Here is a 24,143-nt window from a genome sequence, read left to right on the forward strand (position 1 = left end):
CAAACAATTGATCTGTCAAAGATGAAAGAAAATTATTAGTCTCATGGTCGGATGTAGAAGAATACTATCTATTCGAAGTTTCTTGCATACTCAGGAAACATGGGTAAATTATCTAGCATAGTACCACATCGTGGATGACCAAGTCGGGTTGCTTCCTCGAACAGTTCGCTGAAGCATTGAAGGGTGTGTGGCAAGTCGAGATTTCTCCCAGATCATGGTTGTCTAAGCAAAGAAGTGCGCCGCCGTTGACAATGCCCAAAGCGAAATTAAGCATGGAGATGAAGGCGAGGGATGGAAAGGTCTCCAGCGGAATCGTCAAGTATGAATCAAGAAGTGTATGGGCAACCTGTAGGTAGTCCCACATGATCTTCGATCTGATCAAGTTGGGCTCGGGGTCGTCGCTTAGGCTGAAGTGGGTTGTTGATTCAAATAATTGGATACGTATTGTAGTGAAGTTTTCACGCAAAAGGTTAGAGAATAAGTACTAGTACTATTCGGGCAAATGCGTTATGTATGCATCATGATGCAATGGTCGAACCTTGACTACCCCATTCGAAGGAGATCCTGAGTGGCTTACCATTCACGGTCTCTCGTCTTGTGCTGAAAATATTGTCCACACGAACTGCGATTCGGCGTACTTGCAGAAGTGAACGAGCAATGGGCGAGTGCGAAACTCCTGGCTCTGACATAATTGTGTGTAGCACCGTTCAAAATAGCTTGTAGAATAAAGCTTCTGTTCTCGCTTCGATTGTAAAGACAGCAGTTACAGAGCGATATGGTTCGGTGGTTGCAACAAGGGTACTCGAGGCATACAATGAGGTACTCCGAGGATGTTTTCTACCTAGGTAGTGTGTGTTGTATCATCGGCTATCCTATTATTGGTGCGATGGGCGTGGAGTGGAAAAGGGCGAAGAAAAGCAGTGAGGATGGAAAGACGGAATTTGTCGCTTCTCAGAAGTCCCATCTGAGTGGATGTCGAGTTTCTCACAGTTAAGAAAACCCGAGATTTTGTACATTATCATGATTGACAGCTTCATAGTTTAATTTTTGTTTTCATGGGAGCATTGCGCTGTAGGGAAACAAAGAAAATGGGACTATTGGTAGAGTTTCTATTTGTATGGAACAAGCACCTTGGAAGGTTCGGCCGATTATGCAGCCTCTGTTCTTAGAGGACGTAAGACTTATAATATAATCTATTAAGATCAAGATAGTATCGGGGGATATTATATGTGAGAACCTCTGGTGTGCTTTTATGCCATGTATGATGTCTTTCTAGGTGTATACAAAGGCGACATAAACTGTGCAGACGACTTTTCTATATGTAACCTTTGATAACCCATGATAGGCAAACTAGCAAATAGCAAATGCAGCTTTTAAATAATTGCTTTGTTCACAATGCTGGGTGCTTTGAATCTTACATATGCACTTGTCATTTAGCAGGATTTCACTGTCACTATCACTGTGCAGAACCACTTAATGCCAATACACCTATTTACATAGGCAGAAGGGACCGAGACAAGCTTCGCACTAAGAAGATTAATAACATCATTCCCGCTGTTGACATATCGGGAGACGTCGCCCTTGCTTCGTTAGCGGGGCAAGATAGAAACCATGATACGGGATAGAAAAGATACACGTTAGGGGCGGCTGCGAGTATGGTCTGATTTTCAAGGCAGTGGGTCAATCGAAATCATTCTGTATCTAAAGCGAAAACGAGCGCTGTGAAAGATGCATGCGCAGTAAGCAGTCACCTGGGGGCAAGGCTGCCTAAATGCAGCCCCGGCCTGGGCGCCCGGGTCGGCAGGATGATATAATACTTAGTGAATGCCCAGGTGCTCCAGGGCTGGAGGTGCCCCGGGGGTCCTTGGCTAAGGAGCCATGCCCAGTGATCCCAAAGGGCAAGATGTCAGCACTAACACGGAACGGGAAAGCTACATGAGGCACCTAAGGCATCGTGGTGAGAAGTTCATTTACCGGAGTTGTCGGGATTCACCGAGTAAACGATCTTATCTTTTTCTCCTTTTGACTTGGCAAGCTCGGTTACCGAGTTTATTATGGATACATGGAGTCTGTGTCGGGTGAATCCGAGAAGATGATTTGACTCAAGAGTTATCAGATTTTTATCAGATTTCTCCGTAGCTCCACTGGGTGGATTCCGTCTCACTGGCAGAGAAATTGAGTGGACTCTTTTTCTGACATGGAGTTGCAGATTGGATGCCGACTACGTCCGGTTTTTTTCGACTTTCCTCTTCAGAATAAGGGCTGGCTGACGTGGACGGAACAAACGCTCATTTGAATCCAGGGCAAAGAGTAACCTTGGATGAAAATGAGTGGAGTCTGTGCTGATCGTTCCCTCCCACATTCTGTTTATTAAAGACAAGATTAAAGAAATATAGTTTCCCAAAGAGATTCAAAAAAATTCAAAAGAATTCAAAAGAATTCAATTCGGTCAACATTTGAAGATAGCAAGGTTGTATGCTGTGTCGCATGACTATAGTTGAAAGGATCGACAATGCATGAAAAGAAAGGCGTATTAGGGATAAACAAATGCCGCTACATCCAATAGCTCCAGGTTGGGTTGTACATTGTACGAGGCAACCCTGTATGGAAGTTTTGATTTGGAAGTTTTCTCTAAATACTATGTTGTACATACTAACAACCCTCGTGATACTTGATGTAAATATTCGAACATTCCTTAATATTACTATCTCCAAGCCACTACAACATATATGCAGATTCTGTATTCAATATTGTAACCTGGATGGTAATACTAGAAAATGTCCTGAATGTACAAAGTATGTCAGACTGACTTTGGGATCGGGCTTATTATTGTTCTCTCTATTCTTCTCAACCACTTCTCTCATTTTTCTTTCTTTCTCTTTTATAAAATACCATAACCCTCTCCAAGAAATAAATTACCTCGCAGGAAACCCGAGCAATTCCCCACTGGTTGGCGGCTTGGCGACCCCCATTGTCGGCGATACTTAATTCCAGCGGTCTCGGGCAACTATTATTTTACCTTCAGGGGGGCCCTTACTTTTTTTTCCTTTTACCTCCAATTCCAAGGGCTGTGCCTTGAGCTTCTCAAATTCCCCCCTCGGTATGTCTTCTTTTGGTCTGGATATTGGTGACTCCAACTAAGAGAGAAAAAAATAAAAAGCCCGGAACTCTGCCCAGTCCCTCAACACCGACTTGTGCAGCCCACATGCGGTCATAGAATTATATCCTAATTCAAAAGATTTCCCCCTCCGGATTGGTTTTGGTGTAAGACATCATCCCACGACGGCTTTCCTCGCAGGTTCTGGTCCTTGCGGACCGTCTTAAAACCCCCCTCAACGCCTTCAACAGACGTCCTCACCGCTTCCTCCGCGACTCGTCACCATGGCTACCTCGTTTATCTCTAAACGCCTTCGCTCAACCGAGGAAGAGCGCGAAACTCAACCCAGCTGGATCCGTCGTCAGATCGTATCGGGCCTCCAATCCATTTCTCGCCGAGCCTGTGTGCACCCTATTCACACACTCGTGGCGATTGCAATCCTTGCTAGTACCACCTATGTGGGTCTCCTCGAAGGAAGCCTGCTTGATACCTCCAAAGACCCACGAAGTGTCGCGGGACAGGTTGATGCCGATGCTCTTCTCCAGGGAAGCCGCAATCTGCGACTCGGTGAATCAACTTTGTGGAAGTGGCAGGCGGAAGACGCCTGGACTGACTCCCAAGTGAGCCCATTTCCCACCTTCTCTTCTTCGGTGCTGAGAAAGAAATATTAACCCAATGAAATCTTAGACCGAGAAGCCTGCTGCCCAGCACCTGGCTCTGACAACCCTCATCTTCCCTGATTCCACCAACTCTGATTCAACCGCTCCCGCGGCTGATGATGTTCCGATCCCTGCCAATATCTCCGCCGCTTCGGTGCCGTACACCCCGAACCTCTTCTCGCAATTTACCCACGACGCTTCCCTGGTTTACACCGTGCCTTTTGACCAAGTCTCGGAACTTTTGAGGGCCGTGCAGGAGATCCCCACCCCATCCACGGATGAGGATGAGGAGGAATCCAAGAAATGGATCATGCGAGCTGCTCGTGGCCCGGCCTACGGATCTCGCAGAGCTGTAAAGCTCTGGATTGCAGACGCGTGGAATTCCTTTGTGGATCTGATCAAGCACGCGGAAACCATTGACATTGTTATCATGGCTCTCGGCTACATTTCCATGCACCTGAGCTTCGTCTCACTTTTCTTCTCCATGCGACGATTGGGCTCCAACTTTTGGCTTGCGGCTACCGTGCTCCTTTCTGGTACCTTTGCTTTCCTTTTTGGTCTACACGTTACTACGAAACTTGGTGTGCCTATCAACCTCCTCCTGCTGTCCGAAGGTCTCCCATTTTTGGTTGTTACCATTGGATTCGAGAAGCCGATTATGTTTACTCGGGCCGTCCTGAAAGCTTCCGTGGACAATCGCCGAGCTGGTGCTGGTGCCGCTCCTCGTCCGCTGTCATCGAGCACACCGCGATCCATTCAGGACTCTATCGCAGCTGCGATCAAGGACCAAGGTTTCGAGATCGTTCAGCACTACTGTATTGAGATTGGTCTCTTGGCTTTGGGTGCGGCCTCTGGCGTTCAAGGTGGACTCCAGCAGTTCTGCTTCCTTGCAGCCTTGATCTTGTTCTTTGACTGCGTGCTTCTTTTCACCTTCTATACCACCATTCTCTGTATCAAGCTCGAGATCACTCGGATCAAGCGTCACGTGGCGCTACGCAAGGCCTTAGAAGAGGATGGTATTACTCACACTGTTGCCGAGAATGTCGCTTCTAGCAACGACTGGCCTAGCGCCGGATCTGGCGAGGCGGACACCAGTATCTTTGGTCGCAAGATCAAGTCCAGCAACGTGCGCCGATTCAAGATTCTCATGGTTGGTGGTCTGATCTTGATCAATGTTGTGAACATGTCGGCTATCCCTTTCCGGAACACTGGCAACGGTGGCCTGCTCTCCCGTTTCTCCAGCGTTCTGTCCCCTACCCCAATTGATCCCTTCAAGGTGGCAGAGAACGGCCTGGACACTGTGTATGTGGCTGCCAAGAGCCAGAAGCAGGAGACTATTGTTACCATCCTTTCCCCGATCAAGTACAAGTTGGAGTACCCCTCCATTCACTACGCAGCCCCTGCCGACTCTGGTTCGTTTGATATCGAGTACACCGATCAGTTCTTGGATGCCGTGGGTGGCAAGGTTCTTGAAAGTCTGCTCAAGAGCGTTGAGGACCCTATCATCAGCAAGTGGATCATCGCCGCTTTGACTCTTAGCATCATCCTTAACGGCTATCTTTTCAATGCTGCTCGCTGGAGTATCAAGGACCCTGAGACTGCCCCCGCTCTTCCCGCGGAGCCTGTGGCCGCACCGAAGGTCTACCCCAAGTTTGAACCCAATGAACAACAGTCAACCAGGACTGCGGAAGAATGCGAGGCCCTGCTCAAGGAAAAGCGTGCGCCCATCCTTACCGATGAGGAACTGATCGATCTTTCCCTTCGCGGAAAGCTTCCAGGTTACGCGCTGGAGAAGTCCATGGAGGATGAGAACTTGATGAGCCGTGTTGATGCCTTTACTCGTGCTGTGAAGATTCGCAGATCTGTGGTCTCCCGGACTCCTACTACCTCCGCTATCACTTCCGTTCTGGAAGGCTCCAAGCTCCCCTACAAGGATTACAACTATGGCCTTGTCCACGGTGCTTGCTGTGAAAATGTTATTGGTTACTTGCCCCTTCCTGTTGGTGTCGCTGGTCCTATCAACATCGATGGACAAAACTACTTCATCCCCATGGCCACTACCGAAGGTGTCTTGGTGGCTAGTACGAGCCGTGGCTCCAAGGCAATCAACGCCGGTGGCGGTGCAGTGACTGTTCTGACCGGTGATGGTATGACTCGTGGTCCTTGTGTAACTTTCCCGACCTTGGCCCGGGCTGCCGCTGCTAAGGTTTGGATCGATTCCGAGGAAGGCCGGAGTATCATGACAGCAGCTTTCAACTCGACTAGTCGCTTTGCCCGTCTCCAGAGTCTCAAGACTGCTCTTGCTGGAACCTACCTGTACATCCGCTTCAAGACTACCACTGGTGATGCCATGGGTATGAACATGATTTCTAAGGGCTGCGAGAAGGCGCTAGACGTTATGCACAAGGAGTGTGGCTTCGAGGACATGTCCATCATCTCGCTTTCCGGTAACTTCTGCACGGATAAAAAGTCTGCTGCAATCAACTGGACTGATGGGCGTGGTAAGTCCGTCGTGGCAGAGGCTATCATTCCTGGTGATATTGTCAAGAGTGTCCTCAAGAGTGACGTCGACGCACTGGTTGAGCTGAACGTCAGCAAGAACTTGATCGGAAGTGCGATGGCCGGCAGCTTGGGTGGCTTCAACGCCCATGCCTCTAACATCGTGTCTGCCATTTTCTTGGCTACTGGTCAGGATCCTGCCCAGAACGTTGAGAGCAGCAGCTGTATCACCACCATGAAGAAGTAAGCTTTCCTCATCACCAACTTTTTGACATTTGAGATGCTAATTATAATTTTCCAAACAGTAACAATGGCAACCTCCAGATCGCTGTGTCTATGCCTTCCATTGAGGTGGGCACCATTGGCGGTGGCACTATCCTTGAAGCCCAAGGTGCCATGCTGGACCTCCTGGGTGTTCGCGGTGCTCACTCCACCTCCCCCGGCGAAAACGCGCGCCAGTTGTCACGTATCATTGCTGCCTCCGTTCTCGCTGGTGAGCTCAGTCTGTGCTCTGCGCTCGCTGCCGGTCATCTCGTCAAGGCACACATGGCCCACAACCGTAGTGCAGCCCCCACACGGTCCTCAACCCCCGTGTCTTCTGCCGTCAGCGCCACTCGTGGCCTTTCCATGACCTCCAAATAAACGAATGACATGACCAGTCCCTGTCCCGCAGCCGTGGGCCAGTGTAAATGTGTGACTACGGCCCATGATTCTCCCGATACCATTCACTTTCATTGCAGACCCTGTGGCGTACCCATCACTCGCCTTGTCTTGCCTCTGCATTATAATCGGAGACCTTCTCAACTGACAGGAAAAGAAAAAATCCATTACCGGCGCTATCCGATGTCCGGATAGGCCGGTGTCGAGGAATTATTTTCATGCCAGTGGATCAGCAAGATCCAAATGAGGCCAACTGAAGGCATCCTCACTGGGAGCCCTAGAACCAACGCTTCAAAGCATTTATGTGGGGATTGAAGCCGTTCTATCTGTACTTAGTTTCGGTTTTCTTTTTTTCTCCCACTTATAGATATGACGGAAAGAATTTATTTGTTTTTAAGCCTTCTCAAATAATACTAGGTGGGACTGCCGGGTACAAAAGTATACGGTGTACAAAAATTATGGGGCAGGCAAGGGCCTAGAATTGTCTCCTTTTCTTTTCATACTATCCATGTACGGTGCTTCTATTAATTATACACAATGTAGATAACTATGTATTTCAAAGTAAGTTTCTGGGCATTATTTTATTTGACATGTTTATAATTAACTGTTAAAGACTATATAACTTGTGCTATGTAACTAGTAGTTACATACATGTGTACTATGTAGCCCCCTGTGAATTAACCCCCTTGGCCCGTGTCCTTGGCAGGAGAGGTGCCTGGGTATCGAATACGAGTATCGTATAGCCAATTTTCTTCACTATTGATCTTATTATTGATCAAGCTTTTAGAAGAATGCTGTTCTAGGATCATGCAGATAATCAAGTGGGAAAAAAACCCCCCAAATGAAAGGGGAAAAAAAAAGGAAAGAAAAACCAGGCCGATCAGATCTGAAATCATATCCTGACGCATAAAATCCCTGTAGATGCATACATGTAGAAGCTGTACGGAGTAAGGAACCTGAACGGGTATTGTCGTAAGGGAACTCCGGAGAGTTCAACTACACTAAAAACCACTTTCGCACTCTCTCACACTCTCACACTCTCGCACTTTCTTGTCCCTTTCCCCCCATATCAGTGTCCTTCACTCCTTCGGATCTGATACTTTCTGCTACTCTGATTATTCGACACTTTACGACCTCGTGGCGAATCACAACTCCTCACCTTCAGCTTGTCTCAGATTGGAGGCTTAGTGGAGAAATACGAAATACGAGGGGTTACTTTTTTTGGCCATAACGAAGTGAATGCCTTTATCGATTAATCGAGTCCGTGATAGCTGGCCCTTTGGACAGCGTTGAATATTCATCGGTGGAGAAGTTGGAACATCCCCGGTTTGACCCTGATATGAATGGGGGTTCGGAAGCCATGTCGCCTGTCTCTGTCGATGGTAGTGAATGGTCGGGACTAAATCAGTATGGAAAGTCGGACTCACCATTCTCACCAACATTTCCATCATCGCGACCCAACCTAGCCACACCTCCGACCTCCGGCAGCCCGAGCGCACCCCTAAGTCCCAGTGGGCCACCCCCTTCGCTGTCACCTTCCACCCGGAGTGGCAACCCATCCCCACCCAGTTCGGTCGCCGCAAGATCTAGTTCCGGCACATTAGCAGAAGGCCCGCGCGATGGCAGACGGTATCGTCAGATGGAGGAGATCCTGGGCCAGCACTATGTGGTCTTGAAAAGATTCCTGAATGGCACAGCCCGCGACGACCGTGGCAAGTCGAATAAAGCCCGGGATAAACTGCTGCGACTATCGCCAACCCAGTTCCACGAACTTTCTACCGATGTCTACGACGAATTGATCCGGCGGCAGCAGGCCTCGCCGCCTCCCGGACGACCACCCCGCCCAGACGTGCCTCCTTACCTTCCCGCTCGCAGCGATTTCCACGAAAAGCGCAATCATGCCCGCCAAAAGCTTGCCGCGCTCCACCACGTGCGTTTCCGAGATCTAGCGACCGATGTCTTCTGTGAGCTGGAGCGCCGATTCCCACATTTCACGAGCCGAGAATACCGCGCTCGGCCGCCTCCCAATATGGGCATGGGCCCTCCCAGCGCTCGTACTTCGCAGCAGTCCTCTCGGGGACCTCCTTCGCGTATGGGACGAGGGTACCCGTCTGGCGGTCCCCCGGGCAGTCCGTTTCCTCCACGTACTGGCTCTCTTGGAGGGCCACCGAGTATGAATGGCGATGGACCGTTTCCTCGGTCTTTCCAGAGCAATACTATGGTTCCGAATAAAAGTACGATGGTTGAAGATAGTGATGACATGGGACCAGAGGACGAGGATGATGCTCGGAGTGATGCCTTCGGCCTAGATGCTGTTTTGAGCCGACGGGGTACTACAACGACCCTGGGTGACAGTGAACGGAGACTGTTAGTGGAGAGCCAGGCACAAGTATCGGTCCTCCAAGATAAGATTGAGAAGCTGGAAGAATTGGTCCGCTCCAAGGATGAGGAGTTGGCCCAGTCATCACAAGATGCAGATTCCTCCGGGATCAGTCACAACGAACGCCAGGAGTGGGACGATTTACGCCACGAGCTTGAGACCAAGGTATCAAAAGCCGAGGATCTCAACAGCTCGCTTCAGCTAGAGCTTGAGCGGTTGAGAACCGAGCACGAGACCATGGAACGGGATCTTCGCAGCCAGCTCAATGACTCTTCCCGCGGTGTCGATGATGCGGGTCTACAAGCGCGCTATGTTGATCTAGAGACTCAGCACCAGAACTTACAAGCAGAGTTGCAGCAGCAGCAACAAGTGACCGACGAGGTCCGCCGTGAGGCATCGACTTTCCTCATGGAGATGAAGACCCTTTCAGCCGAGAGTCACTCCAATTGGGAGCGCGAAGAACAGCTCTCGAACGAGGTTCACAGACTCGAGGCAGATGCCAACGAATGGAAGAACCGCTATGCCAAGGTCAAGGCGCAGCTGCGGCATCTTCGCACGTCGTCCGGTGGGTTCGCCGACTCGCGGCCTGACGCAAGTCTTGTTGCCAAAGAGCATGAATTGGTGCAACCCGACGGGCTGGTCAAAGATTTCCACGTTACTAGGTTCCAAGTGTCCGTGGACGAGCTCCTGCGAGTTGCGCGTTTCGAGGAATCGCACGTCGTGCTCCATCAGATCAAGATGGTCATTGTAACAGTCCGCCATATTCTCCAGGACGTGGAATATGCCCCGATCCCGGTGGATGGGTCGGCTGCTCTGCGCGCAAAGGTCAAGGGACAGGTGTCTACAACAGCAAACAACATGATCACTGCTACTCGCAACTTTGCCAGCTCTAGTGGTCTATCTCCGGTGTCGCTCCTTGATGCAGCGGCCTCCCATCTTTGCACAGCCATTGTTGACTTGGTACGCGCGGTGAAGATCCAGGCATCGCCTGTAGATGCGTTGGAGGATGACGATTATGAAGCGGATGTATCTCAGGGGCAATTCCCTGACTATTTTGATACATCTGCCAGTCAAAAGCGGATGAGCAATAACTCCGTCTACAGTGCTATTAGTCGCCCGGATGACTCTCAGTACCCTGTACAGAACGGTGCGACCAATGATCTCAATCACGGCTGGGGACACGTGGAAGAAGACCACGAGGTGTTGGAGCTTAAGGTGAGTCGGACCGAGAAGGATAATGTCATAACGAATGATTTACTAACAGGTGATCCTACCTAGCTCTATGTCGAGGACCAGACGGATGGCATGGTCCAACAAATTCAGGCTCTGGTAGCGAGTATCCGAGCAGAGGAAAACATGCATACTGTCCAGACGCACGTCTCTGCCATTTCAAATGTCGTTGCGAATGTGGTTTCCGCTACAGAGCACCTGATGCGTGAACGCAGCGGAGACATCGCTTTGCGGCAGACGTCTGAACCGGTCATTGCGACATTGGACCAGTTCCGCGGCCGGTTGACGGCCACTGCTGGTGAGGGCGAAGATGCCACGACCCCTGAGCAATTGCGTGAAATCACAAATAAACTGCCACCCATTGCATTTGAGATCGCTCGGCAGACTAAAGACCTTGTTCAGCGCCTCGAGGCCACATCGGTAGTTGCTGACGAGGAAGACGACTTCCGGTGATCAGCTTGATCCGATGCATTGTTCCTCATGGCATGAATTCGGGGCTACCCATTTTGTCCTTCTTTGCCCTCAAATTCTTTGTTATATTCCTTCTTCTTTGCCCCTTACTTTTCAGCGACTATTCATCTATGGCAACGAGTGGACAACGTCGAAACGATGTCCCGACATATGTGGCATTTAAGGGTTTTCTTTCCCTTCCGTCACTTCTCTTTCTTCCATATTCTCTTATTCTTTGTACTCTACTTTAGCCCTTTTCCATTGTTCATCTAGGGTTTTCGGCCTGATTTCGTGTTGATTTGTTACCTTCTATTTTTACATCTCACGATCGCTTGCTGGTGCCAGGCTGTTATTTTCTTGCATTTTGGATACATATTGGTGAAATGAAAGTACTCCGTATATCTTCAGCTCAATGACTTTACCAATAATCAACGCAAGTTTCCCCCCTTTATAGATGCATATATTCTGTAGCCAAGACTGCTAGTTCGGAAGGGATATCCCGGAAGACATTACATAATCACGGAGCTCTAGACGCTTTTTGGCATGAGCTTCGGTTTTTTCCTTCTTTCTACTTCTTTAATTCGCATTCTTCATCAATCTATACCATTTGTAAGTGAGCTTGGTCCCTTGTCATGTGAATGTTAGAGTGCATTTCCACTTTGCTTCAAACTCTTCCAGAGACATCATTAGGCAACAGAAGCAGTCATGTTTTACCCCTTGGAGAGTCTGGAGAAGCTACAAAGTGGAGCCTCAGGCATAAAGTGCACAAGTGGTCTTTATGTACACCTCAACAGGCTAACCCCAAAGTAGCCCGGCACCCGAGTTCACCCGCTCCGCCCTGCCCCTCACCATGTTCTGCCGACTGAGATCAATAACCCCACCTTCTTCCCTCTTCTCTTCTTCTCTCTTCAATTGCACTTCTTTCCACCCCGCTGCACGAACTTTCGCTTCATCAACCGCCGCCATGTCCAACACCAGCGCTTTCTTCGAGGTCCAGTACGTCCCTACTGGCTCCTCCGCCCGTAAGTTTCCCCATCAGCGCTGTTATTCTCAGTTCTGGCGGGGCAGCGAGTTTTTGCCTCCCCACCTCAGTCTTACCTCGCTGCCTTGGACCTCCAGCTTTCAATCCCAGTATTAAAGCTTGGCAATTTCACATCATGCTACATTAATTGGAATTGAAATTGATGCTGACTCCCTCATTAGCCAAGATTGGCCGCATCAACTTCAAGCTCTACGCCAATGAGGTCCCCAAGACCGCCAAGAACTTCGCTGAGCTTTGCAACGCCCAGGAGGGTCAGGGTTACAAGGGCTCTTCCTTCCACCGTGTCATCCCCCAGTTCATGCTCCAGGGTGGTGACTTCACCCGTGGCAACGTGAGTTTTTTCTTCTTTCTAATCCTGATCGTCGCTGTAATGCTCGGTATCTGACTTTGTTTTTTTTACTACCGGAATAGGGTACCGGTGGTCGCTCCATCTACGGTGAGAAGTTCCCCGATGAGAACTTCGTCCACAAGCACACCCGCCCTGGTCTTCTGTCCATGGCCAACGCTGGCCCCAACACGTAAGTCTCAAAGTCTCAGATATGTATCCCAGTTGGTCCACATACAGCCATACTAAACATCCCCCCCCTTTTTTTTTCTAGCAACGGCTCCCAGTTCTTCATCACCACTGTTGTCACCTCTTGGCTCGATGGCAAGCACGTCGTCTTCGGCGAGGTCGCTGATGCTGAGTCCCTGAACGTTGTCAAGGAGATCGAGGCTCTCGGTTCCTCCTCCGGCTCCATCCGCTCCGCTACCAAGCCCACCATCGTCAACTGCGGTGGCAACTAAAAAGCTCATTATGGAGATTTAGTTGGGTGTTGGGAGGATGAATGTCTTTCTTTTCGTCATGAACCTGGTTCTTTCCCAATGCTCCAGTGCGGCGTGGGACTAGCATAGGTGGCTTTCCCTTTTGCGCCTTGTAATCTTAAAGTTTCTACCAAGCTAGCTCATACATGCCTTTCTGCCGTGGGGATTTGATGTTCGATTTGTGGATTAGTAGTGTAAAAATAAGCATGTTTTAACCCTTCGTAAGGTAGAGGCGCAAAGCCAAAGTTTCTGGAACCTGCATCTCAACCCATGCATATTTCAGGCCCACTGTAAAGCACGAAATTGATCATCGAAATTATCCTATTACAAGTCTCCCCTTGCATTTCTTAAGCAGAGACCCCCACGCGTCTGTGTGGTGATTCGAGGACTCTGATCGCGGGGTCAAGTACATCATACCCCGCGTGGGATAGCAGGTTTTTTTTCCCCTTAGGTGGAAAAGGTTTCCACCTCTTCCAATGGAATTTTTATATGGTGTTAATAATTTATTCTATGCATGCTCTACGACATACTTTGAGTCTGTCCCATTCATTATGAAAGTTCAAATTGAGTAGAGTAATTCGGATAGAAAAGAGGGTTCATACGTCATGGCATTATGAGTGAGGTCAGGCCCGAGGCGCATGCACGCGATGCACAGAAACCAGGAACAAGGAACAAGGAACAAGGAACAATAAACGCGCATGCAACAAAGTGTATATCTCTACCTTTCCAAGGAAGAAAAAACAAATACCGGGATATCAAACCATATCGCTAAAAATGTTGTAGAATCGAGCGTAATTGGAGCGTGTGATCAAGACAAAACAAGATACAAAGACACTTGTTTAACCGCAGCACTTAGTGACGGATGTAGCATCCGACCTGAAGGAAAAGCCATGTTAGTATGGTAATGGTAATGTATGCAGTTAATACACACTCGACGAAACAACTTACTCCTGATTCAAATTGACCGGCTCCCAGGAGAAGATAAACGCGCCCAGGAAAGCACCAATGAAGATACAGATGATGATATACCCGTTGAAGTACATGGCAAGCAGCATGATAATGTACGCGACCGCAAACTGCGTCATATGCAGCAAAGAGCGCACAGTATGCTCAACAAGCGACGGACGATACGGTGCAAGCACAGCCTCCTGTCTCTCGATGCGCTGGATACCGACATCACGCGTGACATTACCCGGCGTCGCAGCAGCAGAGACAGAAGCCTGCTTATTTGATGCTCCGTTCTGGGAAGTACCCGACACAGGACTGATGATGTCGTCTTCTGTACCGGAGAACGTAGCATCAGGGTCTGCGTTGCCGCAGCAGTTGCCGGGCGGGTTGGTGGTGTTTTCTTCGCTTCGCAGGGGAACGTTGGAGATGGACTGTGCAATGGGTGAGTCCGACATGTAGAGTCGTCGAAGACGGGCTCGACGCATAATGAACGAGTCGTATTCTCGGCCCAGACGGCGGAGGAGTTCAAGACTCAGTACGAGACAGATGACTCCAATGCATGAGCCGGCGAACATGCCGCGCGACTTGACGTGCCATGACTCGGCGAGGAAACCTGGGGGTTGGTTAGCTTTTGGGCTTGTATAGAGGGATCACCAGGCTACGTACATGCGTCAACTGTGTACCAGTTCCAAAGCATCTAATCATGATTATGAGTAAGCTTGAATCCGGTAGTGAATCTGAGATTGATATTAAACGGACCGAAATTTTGCAGCTACCGCCCATGTCCATCCCGCTCATGTCCATTGCGGTGCTGCTGGCAGTAGCTGCCGAGGCTGTCGAAGTGGCTGTCGCCATGGTCATCCCGTGCATATCCATGATCGACTGTTGACTGGGGATCCTTGGAGCACTGAAGCGAGATAATGTCGCGTTGACCGAATCAAAACAGAAAGCAAAGTAGTAAAATAATATATAAACAAAAGAATAGAACGGGAAATATAATGGGAAACAGAATGGGGCACCATATGATACCCTAATGAGAGCAATATGAGCAGATTTATGGATTTTGGCCCTAAAAACTTAGGTGAGGCAGTTTGAGCAAATTCTGTTAACTGCATATGTCGTATTAAACGTAAGACAAGGGTATCAACTTTCAGCTATTCTCCCATTTGAAATCATCTTTTTTTGTTTTTGTTTTTTTTTTTGTTTTTCTTTTTTTCTTTTCTGCATCACCCGCGCGATCCTTTGATGACACCTTCCAGTAATTCGCGGATCTGACTGCACCCATCGATCCCGACCGCCAACATTGTCTCAAGGTACGTAGCGTGCACCTTAGACTCCATAGTAAGCACAGACACCTTCATCGCCTCTTCATCATCATCCATATTGTTCTCACCAACGGGCACCGCCGTCGTCGTCGCAACAGTGAGCGAAGGCAATTCCTGTTCTTCTGGGAGCGACAGATCCAGCAGTGGATCAAGCTCGTCGTGTCGCGGGTCACGCGGTGTAGATGCGCTGCCGCTCATACCGGAAGTACAGCCACAGAGTAGTCCTGGCATAGGGATACCGGCGTCCACGAGCGCTAGTGTACAGGCGTTGATCGCCGCGGCAAGCAACGAGCCATCGGCAGAGAGGACGGAGACATGGATGCTGATTGTGCTGTGGGGGTAGAGGTAGGTGTGGAGGTGAGACTGGAAGGCTGAGCGGAGGGTTGTAGCGATTCGTGATGATTGTCTGTAGTCCGGGGAGGTTAATATTAGCATTGGCTGGATTTGGATATGGTCTGCTGTCCCTGTAATTCTTCCTTTATGGTAGGGGGAGACAATGGGAGAGCGTAAGAGGGTGCACACCTGTCACTTCCACCGGCTCTCCGCTTGCGATCGACACCGGCAAACCCAGCGACGTTGACGTCTACTTCCACAACTGCATGGCCACTTCCTGCAGCTCCACCTCCGCCATCTCCTCGGCGACCCTCGGCGGGGCCGTGGACGGAGCACATGATTGATGTGTTGCCCATGGACAGGTATGAAGAGCCGGAGCTAGCGGGGTTGGTTGAGATCTGGGCTTGGAGCAGGCGGAGTTCATTCCAGCGGCGGCCGTCAAGGCGCAGCCGTGTCAAGGGATATGTCGTCGAGGTGTCGAGCGGCATCGTTGCGGATTGTGATAAGAGCGAGAGTTATCTTGAGCGAAAAGAGGGTCTGTTAAGCAGGAGGTCAATCTTTATTTTGTGTCCTCTGTGGGCTTTGGTCAGTCAGGTGTTTCTTGATTGAGCAATGTCAGATGTAGAATACTATTCTGGACTTACGTTGGCTTTATCGCATATGCAAAGAATCGAATGCCAAACCAATGAGAGCATCCTTTTTTTTTTTTGGTTCGCTTGCACGTGACTCCGTGGAGTAACTCTATGGATAGTTTCAACTACTTCTTCGAGCACTCAGGAAATATCAACAGAGATTCAACTCTATTTCAGATGGAAAACGGAACAGGGTACCAAGTTATATATTAAAGAATGTTCAATTGAAGCTATCTCGAGTGAAAGATTCGAGCTCGCTCTATGGCCGTTATCGTCTCCCGTAAGTGACATCGGGTCGCGACTGTCTGGTACTTCCCACTTCGACTTACTCTCTGCCACCCTTTGAGCTCTGTTTTCAGAAATGCAGAGAAAATGGCTGATAATGAGAACACTGATGATGCCATTACCATCGATTCAGATGATGATGACTTGGAAGTGACGCACTATGCAACTCCAACTGCTAGCAGTATGACACCTCTTCGACGCGTTTGACAGACAACTCACATTCTCTCAAGACAGGCTTTCTGGTGTGAAACATGAAGTTGCTACACCGGTTAAGCAAGAGTCATCGCGTACTCTACTTTCTGGTTCATCAAGTGCTGTAAAAATCCAGCCCGTGGACAGTGATGAGGAGGACGCCAACGATGGCGAGCTGGCGTATAAGAAATTCAAAGAGCGCAAATCCCTCAAACGCAAACAAACTGCTGCAGCAACCCGCAAAGCCAAAATGCCTAGGGGAGATCCAATTGTTGGTCGAAAAAAACAAGAGCGGCCAACGCCTCAGCCGAAGCGACCCATGAAACAATGGGGCGAAGCAGCTTCGGAGGATGAGCTGGCAGAAGATGCCTTACCTGGATATCTCAAAACTCGCCGCAGTCAGTTCGACCAGAAACATCAACACCTGAAAGATCATGGACTGAAGCTACCGCCCACCTACAAGGACGTGGATTTCTCCGATGATGAACGGCTCGAAGAACTGCAAGAAAGACCTGCCTTTCCGGATAGCACACACAAGCAGGAGTACAAGGACATCGAATTGCCATATTCGATGGGCATAATTCCTGCCCCGATCGCCCAGTGGTTACGGCAGTATCAAGTAGAGGGAGTCGCGTTTCTCCACGAGCTGTTTGTATATCAAAAGGGTGGTGTTCTAGGAGACGACATGGGCCTTGGGAAAACCATCCAGGTGATTGCTTTCTTGACCGCTGCCTATGGAAAGACGGGGGACGAACGTGACGCAAAGCGCATGCGAAAGATGCGCAGATCTGATGACAGCGCTTGGTATCCACGCACGCTCATCGTGTGCCCGGGAACACTTATCGCAAACTGGAGGGCCGAGTTTGCGCGCTGGGGATGGTGGCATGTTGATAGCTACCATGGGGAGAACAAGGATCTTGCCCTCGATGCGGCGAAGTCAGGGAGGGTGGAAGTCCTGATTACCACCTACACCACTTACATGAACAACAAAGAATCCGTCAATATGATCGAATGGGACTGCGTGATCGCAGATGAGTGCCACAAGATCAAGGAGCGCACATCGGGGACTACCCAGTCTATGAATGAGATTAATGCCTTATGTCGAATAGGGCTCACTGGCACGGCCATCCAGAACAAGTATGAGGAATTATGGACCCTTCTCAACTGGACAAACCCCGGTGTTCTAGGTCCGGTAAGCACCTGGAAGGCACAAATATCAGACCCACTGAAGATCGGACAATCACACGATGCCACCCTGAGCGAGCTCAGCAGAGCACGGAGAACAGCCAAGAAGTTGGTTGAGAATTTGCTTCCACAATTTTTCATCAGGAGGATGAAGTCATTGATCGCGGATCAGCTGCCCAAAAAGATCGACCGGGTTGTCTTTTGTCCTCTGACTGAGACACAAGCCGAAGCCTACGAGAATTTCCTTGACAGTGACATCGTCGATTATATCAAGACATCTACGGAACCATGCGATTGTAGATCTGGCAAGAAGGCCGGTTGGTGTTGTCGCCGCTTTATCCCCGATAGGGACCCTCCAACCTGGCAATCCTATGTGTTCCCTGCTATCAATGTGCTTCAAAAGCTCAGCAATCATCTGGCAATCCTGATCCCGCAAGGAGTAGACCCAAAAGAGAAGCAGGAAAAAGATAGAGATTATCTGGAACTTGCGCTGCCTGAACAATGGGAAGATCTTTATCGCTCGCGCGACTCCATCGTCAACTACGCGAACCCCGAGTTTTGTGGCAAATGGAAAGTTCTGCGAAAGCTACTTAAGTGGTGGCATTCGAATGGAGACAAAGTTCTTATATTCTCGCATAGTGTGCGTCTTCTCAAGATGTTGCAAATGCTGTTTCATCACACTAGCTACAACGTCAGCTACTTGGATGGGTCCATGAGTTTACAGGACCGTGCAAAAGCCGTAGACGAGTTCAATGCCGACTCGCGCCAGTTTGTGTTTTTAATATCAACCAAGGCTGGTGGTGTTGGGTTGAACATCACCTCGGCAAACAAAGTGGTAGTTGTTGATCCAAACTGGAACCCGTCCTACGACTTGCAGGCCCAGGACCGGGCCTACCGCATAGGACAACTTCGCGACGTGGAAGTCTTCCGGCTTATTTCTGCCGGCACGATTGAAGAAATCGTCTACGCTCGACAGATCTACAAGCAGCAACAGGCAAACATTGGATACAACGCAAGCTCCGAGCGTCGATACTTCAAAGGCGTCCAAGAAAACAAAGACAAAAAGGGTGAAATCTTTGGTCTGAAGAATTTCTTCGGCTATCAGAACACGAACATCGTTCTACGCGACATCGTCAACAGAACAAATGTCGCCGAAAGCCGCGCGGGGGTAGAGGTCGTCGACATCGATCTCAAAGCAGAAGAAGAAGGCTACGACTACACCGACCGACCAATGAAATCTGAAGATGAGGCAATGAGCCAACTCGCGGCCATGATCTGCGGCAACGATGACGAAAAAGATCACAAGCCTTCAGCCAATCTTCCAACACCGCATAAACACGACCCCGTTCAGGCGATTCTCGCAAGCGCTGGCGTGGAATACACCCACCTCAACAATGAAGTGATCGGTTCCTCACGTGTCGAGGAAGACCTCAGTCGTCGTGCTGAACTGGCTCAAAATGACACGACAGGTGACCGTCAGGTCTTCATGTCCTCGCAGCCTTTCTCCCAGCCGGCGGAGGAACCTATGCGATTCAAGTACCATCCCCCGGAGGATGTCAGACGTCGCCAGTTCTGTAGTATGGCGCGGCGGTTTGGATACGCTGATGCTACGGAGTTTGCGCTCGTTGTTGAGGGTATGACCCAGGCGCAGCGGAGAGCTTGTCTTGACCGGTGGTATCGAGAGAGGAGGGAGGTACTACTTTCTGCGGCTCAAAACACTACTAAGGAGGAGATGGATGTTGAAGATGAATGGATCAAAGATGAAGGGGGCCCCGAGGAGGAGAGTCCACGTCTTTGAGTGTTTTTGGTTTTTTTTTTTTTTTACTTTCCTTTTTGCTCGATACCCCTTTCTAATTGTATAACATGCATTAAATAAATGCGATATTGACCACACTCGCTAAAAACAGTTCATCTGGATAACACGGAATCTGCAAATCATTGGCACTAGACCATTCTCTTAGGATGGCTGTAGGTAAATAGATATCCATACGAAGATCGCATCATAGACAGGGGACCTAAAGCCAAGCCAAAGTCCACAGTGCCGGCAAATTGGGATATCTTTCTTGCCAATCGGCCAAGATCTCAGGGACCTTCTCGTCGAAGCTCTGGCGCGCAGGACCCGTCCCGTTTTCCCAGCCCTCGGAGCCATGAACACGATGCTCAGCAACAGCAGCCTCATTCAGACGATTGGCTAAATCAAGAATCGCCTTTCCGCCAGTCAAAGCCTCCTCATGGTTATCCTTGATATCAACGTTGAAGACATGGACGGGGTAATTGAGCGCGGTGCCCTTATTCATCAGATCATCAACAACAGCATCCCAGCAGCGCTCCTCGCATGTGATGATGACATCCACGACACCTCCCTCCGTACCGACAGCACCCTTATCACCCTTGGAGAGGTGGTCGACTCGCGGAACACCAGGTACCCAGTCCTGGAACCGCTCGGGTCCCCACTTCAGCTGGCGGTTCCGGTCGAGCATATTCAGGATACCGTTCCCGCGGTACAGACGCTCATCCTTGCCGGAGAGCTCCTCGTACATCTGGTTGTAGGAAGTTGTGTTGAAGCTGTACACGTTTGGTTGTGTGATTGATGGGCCGGGGAGACGGACGAGGGAGCCTGTGCCGAAGGATATCACGGGGAAAGCAGTTGGGGCACCGGAGAGCTGGAGGTGAGCTTCCATTGAGCGGTTGTTGTTTGAGGCGCAGACTGTGCAGAACTTGAGCTTGTACGAGTCTGTGGCAGCGTTGGCCGGGTTGGCTGTTTCTAGGGATTGGGCTGCTGCGGCCATGTCGGCTTGTGTGGATGTCTCTGGTGGTGGAGGGGGAGGGGGAGGAGGTTGGGGAGTTGAAGTCCCCGAATTTGTTCGGCGGGGATCATATGCCATTTTGATGGGAGACTATGGAGATGACTTGATAATAGAGACTAAGGGGGTTGTTGTTTCTAGGTATTTTTGAAAGTCGAATGATCATGGGGGTTTCTTGAGTTTACAATATTCTGTTGACTATCAGAGGCAAGTTAGCGACTGATTTGGGTGAAATTGTTGGTGACATGAGATGTTGAAACACAAGTTCAGAAAAAAAGCGTATATGAATTTATCCGCATAGCAAAAGCTCAGACAGCTCCAATAATATATTCATCAGGTTGAGGGAAAGAGAAGGTGACACAACACACATACCTTGTAGTTATCACTCATTATCCAGTTCAAATCATTATGGGGCCGTAGCCCTGAGGTAAGAGAGAAGAGCAGGTTTGGTGAAAGTTGGAAAGCATCGTTTTTAGTGGCCCTGGATTAGTCATAGAGTTACCGCTGGTTCTTCCGCCTATGTGCAAGAGCTAGTGAGAGCTCATATTCTGCCAGACAAATATCATTGAGCTTATCGTAATGTTGTTGTACACAACGTACTTTTTTTTTTCTTTAGCTATCTCTATCTTATAAGGACTCTGCCCCATTTCTCTTATTCATAGGGTACCAATCAGAATCTACCATCCCCAAAAGACTTCAAACCCCTCCATAGCCCTATCCATAATCTCCATCAGCAGCTCTCTACTCCCATATCTTTCCAGCTCCAAAATGGCAGCAGATCGTACGATCAGACCAGCCCTGATTGTGGTAGACATGCAAGAAGATTTTTGCCCTCCAGTGAGTTGAATAAATTTAATAGAATACCATATATACTAATAAGCAAAGTAGCATGGGTCACTCGCCGTGCAAGGGGGCCGCGACATTGCCTCAATAATCAACACTCTACTTGCAAAGCCTGGATTTGTCGCGCGCATCTTGACCAAAGACTTCCACCCAACGAACCATATCTCGTTTGCCAGTAACCATCCAGGGCCTGACAACAAGCCCTTCATTTCATTCGTCACAATCCACAACCCCGCACCAGGAAAGGAATCAGAAACAAAACAGCAGCAACTCTGGCCTGTCCATTGTGTGGCTGAGACCTCCGGCGCGGAGATTATCCCCGAAATCGACACCTCTACCGAACATCTAGTTGTTAACAAAGGCATGCGCCCCGAGGTTGAGATGTACTCTGTGTTTGCGGATGCTTTCGGAAACTGCGATCATGGAACCAACGCACATTCGGTCGGCATAGATGTTGCCGCGGCTCTCAAGGGTCAAGGCGTTACAGATGTATTTGTTGTGGGCTTGGCTGGGGATTATTGCGTTAAGGCTACAGCTCTTGACGCTGCCAAGGTTGGATTCAAGAGTTGGGTTATTGAGGAGGGAACCAAGTGTGTCGTGCCTACTGGTTGGGATGCCGTCAAGGGTGAGCTTGAGGCTGCTGGGGTGTCTATTATCTCTATGAACGATTCCGTTATCAGGGAGCTGTAAGGGAAGTGCTGATAGTCTTATTTTCTCTCATCCTACTTCTATCACGCAATTCTTCCCTTCCAAGTGTTTTGTGTCGAATATGGATTCAAGTACCATGCTTCCCTGCTGTTGATATCATGCTTTATCTATTGTGTAGGTCTCGCGATAGTGTTATAGATGATGGAAATGTATCTTTCACGTGGATGTGCCACTATACCCTGTGTGATGGCATTTTCCCATTGCACGGTCTATAGTTCAAATTAGAGAAAACAAACCCCACTAGCTCCCAACGGTTCTGATATGTACTCTGTGTATTTGAAACAATTTCCAATGCGAGTAATATGCCAGTAATATGTCAGATACAAAAATAGATCGCCAGTGGAGTGATCGACAAGCAACTACCAGAAACGTCCCAACTTCATCCCCCTTTCCGCACTACTGCAGAGTGACGTCGTGTCAAGGGGGAGATTCACCACTCAACACTCGAACATATGTATCATATGTATCATATTTTACTACAGTAGATCTGTTCAGAACTCAATCTACTCGCGATGCTTAACTTTAGGCGGCCATCAATGCCCCCAATCAGCACACTCAACGAGAAATCGACCGATGCCGATGCCGATACCGATGCGGCCCTGCACTTCCACAACCACAGGGTACCCTCCGAACCCCTCCCATATTGGCTCGTCAATTTACCTCGGTCGGAATGGACAGCCGAATGTCCTGGCTTTCTACGTGATCAATCTCTAAAGAATATTCAATGTCTCTCGACCCCGGATCACCTTTATATCCGACAGGATTGGGAGCAAGTGAAGGAGATCACCAGTTGAGTACAACTACTAGTTAGTGATGTACTCAACTCACTAACCATAACTTGTGAGCCACAGGTACCAACCGGATTGATCGGTTCCAGCGCGTCCCAAGCGAGCTGCGCAAGTATCTGGAATACATGGCGCACATCAAGGCGAAGTATACATCTGTCATGAGGTTTGTGGTCAAGGAAAGGCTGGGCTGGGGCGATGGCAATTGGGAGGATGTCAAGCCTAGAGGGGGTCCTTTTGAATACGAGGGTATGGCACAGGTCACCGGGGTTAGATTTTAGAACACGTGAAAGACTAATTCACTGCCTAGAGGACATTCGAATCATATACAACGACTGGCCATACGGAGTGGATAAAGACATCATCCATCTGGTAGTGTGGACCAAGTTCGAGCTGGAAGATGACCCAACCACAGATGACCTAACGGCAAGCGCCCGAGCAGCCATAGAGAGCTATGTGCAGGACACATTTTGCTCCCGGGTACCACCTGAACAGGTATGGGAGAAAGTCGGTATTAGGATGATGAAAAGCTGACAACATAGGTGGTTTGGTTCAAGAACTGGAAGTCACTTAAGTCGGTCCCCGGGATAGAACACTTCCACGTCATGCTCCATCGTCCGGATATGGCATTTGTTAGGGAGATCACCCGTGGAGATGTACCGCTGATCGAACGGCTATGATGTGCACGGGTTTACAAACTTCATTGGATTGAAGATAGAGAGGATAAATAGAGGGAAAATGGAAAAAATAAAGATTCTCCTTTTCTGTATGTCCTAGGCTCATAGGTACTAAGCATCATCTATACATGCAGTCTGGTGTACAAAGTATACGAATACGGTACTAGTTGAATTCCCTGCCAAGCCATGCCCCTCATTGATGATCTTTTGGGGAAAGGTTGAATGGAATATACGGAGGTTAGTTCTGGATTATATTTTTTGAATGCCTTGAATGGTTAGAAAGAGAGGTACATATGCTGTATAGTTGTGCCTTTGTATGGCTGAAATAAACTTGGAGCCGATCCCAGTAATCCCAGTAATCCCAGTTAAGAAAAATACAGTCACTTGGCCCCTCTTTGAAGCTAAGCATTTTACATGTGTTGAATTATTATTTTTTTTGCAGAACAATTTTTAGTGTCTTTTTTAGTGTCTTTTTTAGTGTCTTTTTTAGTGTATTTTTTTTTTTCTCTTTTGAACTACACATTCGGTTTTTTTCATGTTTTTTCAACTTCATCGTAAAAAGCCCGTTTCCGGAATTCCCGCCACAAAGTCAGCTGTCTTGGGTT

At 49.0% G+C, this 24,143-nt stretch overlaps 10 protein-coding genes across 10 annotated transcripts; 6 read left to right on the forward strand and 4 right to left on the reverse strand.

Moving 5' to 3' along the window:
- Positions 1-112: 112 nt before the first annotated feature.
- On the reverse strand, positions 113-689 carry N7537_000877 (uncharacterized protein; the record flags this gene model as incomplete). The annotated part of the gene is made up of 3 exons (XM_056891935.1): positions 113-407; positions 578-600; positions 639-689. The coding sequence occupies 3 exons, from the start codon at positions 687-689 to the stop codon at positions 113-115; spliced, it is 369 nt and encodes a 122-aa protein (XP_056756930.1).
- A 2,692-nt stretch (positions 690-3,381) lies between these two features.
- Positions 3,382-6,936, forward strand: hmg1 (HMG-CoA reductase; the record flags this gene model as incomplete). The annotated part of the gene is made up of 3 exons (XM_056891936.1): positions 3,382-3,717; positions 3,785-6,498; positions 6,561-6,936. The coding sequence occupies 3 exons, from the start codon at positions 3,382-3,384 to the stop codon at positions 6,895-6,897; spliced, it is 3,387 nt and encodes a 1,128-aa protein (XP_056756931.1). The 3' UTR covers positions 6,898-6,936.
- Positions 6,937-8,254: 1,318 nt separating this feature from the next.
- Positions 8,255-10,978, forward strand: N7537_000879 (putative cell polarity protein; the record flags this gene model as incomplete). The annotated part of the gene is made up of 2 exons (XM_056891937.1): positions 8,255-10,510; positions 10,574-10,978. 2 exons carry the CDS (start codon positions 8,255-8,257, stop codon positions 10,976-10,978), a joined length of 2,661 nt encoding a protein of 886 aa, XP_056756932.1.
- An 808-nt stretch (positions 10,979-11,786) lies between these two features.
- cyp4 (peptidyl-prolyl cis-trans isomerase) lies at positions 11,787-12,803 on the forward strand (the record flags this gene model as incomplete). Its single annotated transcript, XM_056891938.1, has 4 exons — positions 11,787-11,997; positions 12,179-12,348; positions 12,429-12,535; positions 12,617-12,803. Coding segments are annotated over 4 exons (675 nt in total), but the record flags the coding sequence as incomplete, so codon positions are not given.
- An 857-nt stretch (positions 12,804-13,660) lies between these two features.
- On the reverse strand, positions 13,661-14,645 carry N7537_000881 (high-affinity Cu transporter CTR3; the record flags this gene model as incomplete). The annotated part of the gene is made up of 4 exons (XM_056891939.1): positions 13,661-13,697; positions 13,770-14,382; positions 14,436-14,466; positions 14,529-14,645. The coding sequence occupies 4 exons, from the start codon at positions 14,643-14,645 to the stop codon at positions 13,661-13,663; spliced, it is 798 nt and encodes a 265-aa protein (XP_056756934.1).
- A 350-nt stretch (positions 14,646-14,995) lies between these two features.
- N7537_000882 (exosome non-catalytic core subunit SKI6) lies at positions 14,996-15,915 on the reverse strand (the record flags this gene model as incomplete). The annotated part of the gene is made up of 2 exons (XM_056891940.1): positions 14,996-15,500; positions 15,617-15,915. The coding sequence occupies 2 exons, from the start codon at positions 15,913-15,915 to the stop codon at positions 14,996-14,998; spliced, it is 804 nt and encodes a 267-aa protein (XP_056756935.1).
- Positions 15,916-16,431: 516 nt separating this feature from the next.
- N7537_000883 (putative DNA excision repair protein (Rad26L)) lies at positions 16,432-19,519 on the forward strand (the record flags this gene model as incomplete). Its single annotated transcript, XM_056891941.1, has 2 exons — positions 16,432-16,525; positions 16,575-19,519. The coding sequence occupies 2 exons, from the start codon at positions 16,432-16,434 to the stop codon at positions 19,517-19,519; spliced, it is 3,039 nt and encodes a 1,012-aa protein (XP_056756936.1).
- Positions 19,520-19,736: 217 nt separating this feature from the next.
- ssuA (RNA polymerase II subunit A C-terminal domain phosphatase) lies at positions 19,737-20,606 on the reverse strand (the record flags this gene model as incomplete). Its single annotated transcript, XM_056891942.1, has 1 exon — positions 19,737-20,606. The coding sequence occupies one exon, from the start codon at positions 20,604-20,606 to the stop codon at positions 19,737-19,739; it is 870 nt and encodes a 289-aa protein (XP_056756937.1).
- A 687-nt stretch (positions 20,607-21,293) lies between these two features.
- Positions 21,294-22,058, forward strand: N7537_000885 (nicotinamidase; the record flags this gene model as incomplete). The annotated part of the gene is made up of 2 exons (XM_056891943.1): positions 21,294-21,362; positions 21,414-22,058. The coding sequence occupies 2 exons, from the start codon at positions 21,294-21,296 to the stop codon at positions 22,056-22,058; spliced, it is 714 nt and encodes a 237-aa protein (XP_056756938.1).
- A 554-nt stretch (positions 22,059-22,612) lies between these two features.
- Positions 22,613-23,541, forward strand: N7537_000886 (GIG1 family protein; the record flags this gene model as incomplete). Its single annotated transcript, XM_056891944.1, has 4 exons — positions 22,613-22,865; positions 22,928-23,110; positions 23,172-23,356; positions 23,404-23,541. 4 exons carry the CDS (start codon positions 22,613-22,615, stop codon positions 23,539-23,541), a joined length of 759 nt encoding a protein of 252 aa, XP_056756939.1.
- Between the last annotated feature and the right edge of the window lie 602 nt (positions 23,542-24,143).

The sequence above is a fragment of the Penicillium hordei genome, assembly GCF_028827395.1.
Source record: "Penicillium hordei strain IBT 12815 chromosome Unknown utg000001l_segment0_segment0, whole genome shotgun sequence".
Classification (NCBI taxonomy): Eukaryota; Fungi; Ascomycota; class Eurotiomycetes; order Eurotiales; family Aspergillaceae; genus Penicillium; species Penicillium hordei.